Raw genomic sequence first — 6,117 nt, forward strand, 5'->3', positions numbered from 1 at the left:
AACATAAAGCTTTCATATGATGAAATCTTGTTGAAATGGTGTTGTTTAGTATATGTATGATGATTGCTTGTTGATTACTAGAGATATTGATGTTGATCACTACATGGAGCACCAAGAAGACCTATCTGAGGAAATGTCTAATGAACTTCCGTCGTTGAAGTGGCCTAGAGCAACTTTTGATGGCTTGGTTCGGAATTTTAGATTCCTGGAGAACTGGGGTGCCCTGTATCCTGAGGAGGGGCAGACAGCAGCAGATGCTCCGGCTGGGTATATTACTCTGTTTTGGGATTTTTTCTGTGAAGGTAATTTTCGTTTGCATGTAACGAAATTTTTTCTTGAAATCCTCGAGTACTACAAGTTGCATATTTCCCAATTGCACCCTATTGGTATGGTTAGGGTTCGACATTTTGAGTTTGTGTGTCGGACAATGCACACTGAGCCGACTGTTCCTCGATTTAGGGTTTTTCATCAAATGCACTGTACCCAAGGGTTTTATTCGTTTGTTCAGAGAGCGTCTGCAAAAAAGATTTTGCAGCACCCTCCCAAATTCTTCCATGATTGGAAGCAAAAAATTTTCTTTATCAAGGCGGGGGTGATTCCGGTGAGGATGGTTTTGCGGGGAAAGGAAGATGTTCCTATTGAAACAATCCAGACCCCTGTTGACGAGAACTGGTATCAAGATCTTAAGGATGTTCCCAACATTGCCCTACCAGAGAAAGCCCTTGTCGGTGCCAGTATGAGCTTGAATTGAAGCCGGTGTACACGGAGGATGGTCATGGTAAGATTGGGGCTTTCCCCTTCTTCTCTTCTTCTTCTTCTTCTTCTTCTTCTTTTTTTTTTTTTTTGATCTTGCCCTTCTTCCCTTGTAGTTGTTTCGCTGTATGTTGTCGCGTTCAAGAGAGAAGACGGAAAGATGGGTACCATTAAGAAGAAACCTGATGAAGAGCTTTGGTACCATACAATTGTAAAAAATTTTGTTCTTTTGCAGGACGCGGATTTGTCTGCTCAGCCTGCTGCTGGCGCTGATAAGTTATGTACATATTGGTTTTCTGTTCGCTTTTCTTCCTGTTGCGCTTCTGAGTAAATTGTTCTTTGCGCTTCCATAGGTGAGTTGTCGAACCTGGGCGTAGGCCCTGAGAAGAAGAAACGCGCGACGACCGATAATGTTGCGCCTAAAAAGAGTGAAGCTGTAAAGAGTCAGCCTTCCAAAGTCAAAAATGTTGGAGGAGAAAAGAAAGGTATGTGCCGTTCCACTGACTCCTGGTGTGATTATGTGGTGGTTTCTGACTCTTTGGGGGGTCTTGCACCTGCAGTTACCGTTAGGAGGCCGAAACCTGAACCGAGAGATACTACTGATATCCCTCCATCCAACCAAGATGATCCCATTGACTTGGAGTCCAGTCCTGAACATTTGGTGCTAAAGAAGGTGGGTAAAAGGAAACAGACTGATGCTAAAGCTGAGGGTCAGCCTTTGAAGAAAATGCAGAGAAAGAAAATTACCAGGAAAGGCAATCTGGATGCTTTTATTTCGGAGTCCGCTCCTGGTAAGTGCTACCCTTGCTTTTTTTTCTTATGCAAATTAGATATTTACAGGCTGTTGTTTTTTAGAAACCCCTGTTTCCCTTGTTCCCACGGAGCCGCAACCTGTGGTTAATGAAGAGCTCCCATCTTCCCCTTCGCGTGCTTCTGTTGTTGATCAGTTAGAGCCTACGGAGGTTGTTGATGGTGGTGTGAAGAAGACTGTTGAGGTTGACAAGCCTGTTGATGTTGCTGTGGAAGCTGAAAAGATAGTTAATCCAGAAGTTGTGGATGGTGTTGATAATCCAAGAACTCCTGAAACTGTTGCTCAAGACTTGGAGAAAGAAAAAATTGTTGAGGAGACTCCTGCTTCAACTTTTCCTTCCGAACCTTCTAATGTTTTACCTGAGCATGTTGAGAAGGTTAATGTTGAGGCGCACGGCTCGTTTTCTGGTGCTGGCGAACATTCTCCAATCCGTCCAGAGGAAACTCTAGGGGATTACTATTACAGAACTTATTCGGAGAAAGACGCTTCCGAGCTTCATGCCCCGGTTTGGGGTTTGAAGAAGGGTGACACCTTCTCGGATTGGCGCGTGTGCCAGGATTAGCTGCAGGGGGTATTTCCGCCTGGGGAGATCAAGTTTCAAGAAGGTCGGTCCCACGAGCAAACTTATCATGCTTTTCTTGAGGAAGCTGCCTCTCATGCATCGACCACTCATCGTATAGTGCGTGAATGGCACAATATGCACAAGGAGTGGGATGCTTTCCATGTATCGAAGAAGAAATTTGTTGTGGATGAAAACCGGATTGCTCAGTTGAAAGCTAAATTAGAAGCTGATCGAGCCAAGTTTGAAGCTGATCGAAAGACCGAGGAATGGTCTGTTGCCGGTTGGAAAAGGAAAGCGGAAGCTGAAGCTGCCCTCCTTTCTGAAGAATGTGAGAACTGGAGGAAGATATGTGAAAAAGATAACTCTGAGAAGATGAATCTCCGCACTGCTATTAATAATCTCAAAGCTGAGGTTGAGAAGTTGAAAAAGCAGGATGCGGAAATTGAAAGGTTGAAAAAGGAGAAGGCTGATGTAGAGGCTGCACTAGCAGAGGCGCATTCTCATAGGGAGCGTAGTGAGAAATGAGAGGTACATACTTGCGCCACTCTTGCTCTTAGAGATAAAGAGTTGGAAGAACTTACTGCTTTGCTTTCTGATCAGGATCAACTCAAGAAAGATCTGGAACTTGCGCGTTCCGAGAAAACCGAGATCTCACGCCGTTTTGAAGAAAAATTGGAAGCTTTTGAAACGGCGCGGGCCACAATAGAGAGTGAGTTGGAGCCCTTGAAGAATGATATGCTGTGGTTGAAAGAGCGTGGGATCGCTTGTGTAAGTTACTTTTCTATTTTTACGGTTCTGTTTTGCGCCTTTCTTTTATTTACCTTTTGTTTTGCAGGTTGCTGAGTCGGTGTTGAATTCGGAGGAGCTGGATAAGACTGTAGCACGTCTGGTAGTTGCTGCGCGGAAGGATGGGTATTCCCAAGGTTATGCCAAGTGTTCTCAACATGTGAATAGCGCTTTGAAGGTTGACTGGGATACTAGCAAGTCCTCAACTTATGGTGTTAACACTGACCCTGCGCTTACAGCTTTGAAGGTGGAATTCAACAACTTACAACTTCCAGTTATGGATCTCATAAATGTGGCGCTGCAATCTGATGATCACGTGGCACAACTAAAGGAAATATTTCCGGATGAGGGTGAAGATTTAGCATAGTTTTTTCTTTTGAAATTGTTTTGAACAATTTTCTATAGTTTTTGGGATGTGTATCCCTTTTTTGTTGATGCGCTGCTGCGTAAGAAACTAAAACACTGCCGTGTTTGATAGTTTTTGGAGCGTATTCATACGCTGATGATAGTATGTCATGTTTTTTAGTTTACAATATATTACATGAGTACAATTACTTTTTATTGAGTAAGGCGAATGAAGTTGGTATTAAGCTCATGTGTGAACTTATGGTCATTTGTGACGTAATCACTGACCGTTCATGAGGCTTTGTTTTGTAATTACCATAATGTTTTTGCGCTTACTAAAAGAAATTGCATGCACTTTGTAAGAAAAAACTCAATGATGATAGAGAAACTTTGTTGTTTATTTCTGGATAGGGCACAGAGGCCATTACAAAGTTCGCTAATATAAATAGACAAAACTTAACTTACTCTCTATTTTTCCCGCTGTATCTTGATAACCGTGTTTTCCCGCGGAGAAGTCATAGAGTTGCCTTTTAAGTTTTCGCCCTCTTGCTTGGGCCTTCCTCACCCCGAGTTATCTGCTTTATTTATTGGCGCACATTTTGAAGCAAATGTGTGAGTTTGCCGCTCTTAAGGGTTTTTTTCTATTTCTGTGCGCAAAGAAATGCAGTTGTTAGTGGTATGACCACTGTCCTTGTTATAATCACAGTATTGGGCAGGGTCTTGTCCTCGCTTGTTTTTCATGGGAACTGGGGGTTTGAACTGATAGTCTTCAGTGCTCAAAACTTCCGCCGGGGTCTTCGTTAAGGGAGTCCACTGTCTCTCCCTATTCTCCTGCTTGGTCTCCCTCTGCGCAGTAAGTTTGTTGATCGTTGTTCGAGCATCTTCAGATGAATGATTTCCCGAGCCAGAATCACGCCATGATTTCTTAAACTTCCTCCCGCCAGTGGAGCTTAAGTCCGCGGGTCTATTATGTGGTGGCGGCGGCCTATTCGTGGTAAGGTTCTTTTCAGTTTGAGCGTAAACCTTTGCCGCTGCCATTACCTTCTCCCAGCTTTTTGGGAGGCCTTCTGTTCCTGATAAAACCTTAATCATGTCATCACATCTAACCGCGTATTTGAATTGAGCGTGAATTAGTTGCTCATGAACATCGCCTATCTCCAGTACTTCTTTGTTGTATCTGGTGATAAAGTCCTCCAGACTTTCGTCGTCATGACGCCAAATGTTCATTACATCGGATGTATCGTGAATAGAACGCCGTTGCTGGCTAAAATGTGTCAGAAATTTTTCGCGCAGATCTTTCCATGATGAGATTTTTCCGATTGGTAAGTTATCGAACCAAATTCTTGATGCGCCGGTTAGGGTCTGTACGAATAGGCGACACCATAATGGTAGGGTCCAGCCCCCAACCAACCCTGCGCTTGTAAATATTCTTAAATGATCATCTGGGTCTTTCAACCCGTTGAACTTTCCCACATTAGATGGTAATTTCGCTTTCTCAAGTGGCGCGAGAGCGATTTCCATGATGAATTTCGAATTTTCCGCTGCTTCCGCAGGGCGGTAAATCAGATTGTAATTATGCTCGGCCTCAAGGTTGTAAACCGCACGAGGTCTGCACTTATTGAAATTGGGCTGCAAGCGACTAAACACACTGGTATTCTCACTCACACGATAGGTTGGGTCAGATTCATCGGTGTGGGTGTTTCGTTGAGAACCCAGCCTAGTATGAACTGGTTGTCTTCGGTGGGGGTGTAGGTCACCACGGTACTCTCTCTGATGACTTCCTGACTGAGTGTATTCATTCCTTGATGTAGATCTGGAGTAAACTTCTGTATTCTCTTAAGATGATTCTTCCCGTTGGGAAGCATGAGCACGAGATCCTGACCTTCGTGATTGGGTTAAGGGTGCAGTTTGTGCACACAGCTGTGTGTATACTGCATTTAGTGCCCCTTGAGACCTGACGTACCAGGAGATCGGAGTTTCTCCTGGTGGTAAAATTGAGTGAACAAGGTCCGCTGGTAGCACTCCTGGAGTGACAGGATCGTTTACTCGATTGGATTGAACCTCATTATCATCGGAGACGTCTTCCGGGATTCCTTCAGGTTGGACGTTGTTACCAAAATTCGGCCGAGGGCCGGTTTGTCGATGAGCTGATGTTTCTTCCATATGCAAAGGAATAAACGAAGTGAGTTGAGAAAACGAGAGAAAAATGGATGAAACAGAGAAAAAACGGTGGGCGCCAATGAAGAAACACTAGATAAACGACCGGAATCGAAATATCTAGAGGGTTTGGATCTGCATAAAGGGGGGTTGTTCTCTCTCGTTTGATTCGATGTTACCGATCTTCTTCTTCGATAAACTCTGCAAAACAAAGCACCGTTAGCCTCGTCAAGGAGAGAAAAGGGTTCTCTCCTTGACCCGACTCCGACGTGAGAATAAGTATGTATTTAATGAAGAAGAAGAAGTATTGAAGAAGTGTGTGTAACTTGCATTTCATACCTGAATTGTTCTCATATTTATAACCGAGAGTTTTTGGGCGGGAAAACCCGTTGGTGAAAGGTTAACGGAAGATGCTAACCCCGTAAGCGGTTACATTTCCTTCCGTTAAGTTTATTGATCCGTCGTGAGTGCACACGGATCGTGACTTAGATCTATGGCTAGGGGTTTGCCACGTGGAAAGTGATCAAGTGGAGGTTTCTCTCCAATTACGTGCCATCATTGTGACTTTAGGGGAGTCTGGGATGGTGACACGTGGCCAGACGGTTATAACCGTCTGGTGGTGCACGATTGGGTCCTTCTAGAAGATCACTGTTGTAATCTGGTGTGACTCCTTATCGTGTGGAGTCAGCTTGAATAAATCCCA

The 6,117-nt window shown here is 44.1% G+C and overlaps 1 protein-coding gene across 1 annotated transcript; it reads right to left on the reverse strand.

The window, feature by feature from the left end:
- Positions 1 to 3,884: 3,884 nt before the first annotated feature.
- Positions 3,885 to 5,420, reverse strand: LOC110895593. Its single transcript, XM_022142943.1, has 2 exons — positions 5,304 to 5,420; positions 3,885 to 4,886 (listed from the first exon to the last, which is right to left on the reverse strand). The coding sequence occupies exons 1-2, from the start codon at positions 5,418 to 5,420 to the stop codon at positions 3,885 to 3,887; spliced, it is 1,119 nt and encodes a 372-aa protein (XP_021998635.1).
- Between the last annotated feature and the right edge of the window lie 697 nt (positions 5,421 to 6,117).

The sequence above is a fragment of the Helianthus annuus genome, chromosome 1 (assembly GCF_002127325.2).
Source record: "Helianthus annuus cultivar XRQ/B chromosome 1, HanXRQr2.0-SUNRISE, whole genome shotgun sequence".
NCBI classification, from domain to species: domain Eukaryota; kingdom Viridiplantae; phylum Streptophyta; class Magnoliopsida; order Asterales; family Asteraceae; genus Helianthus; species Helianthus annuus.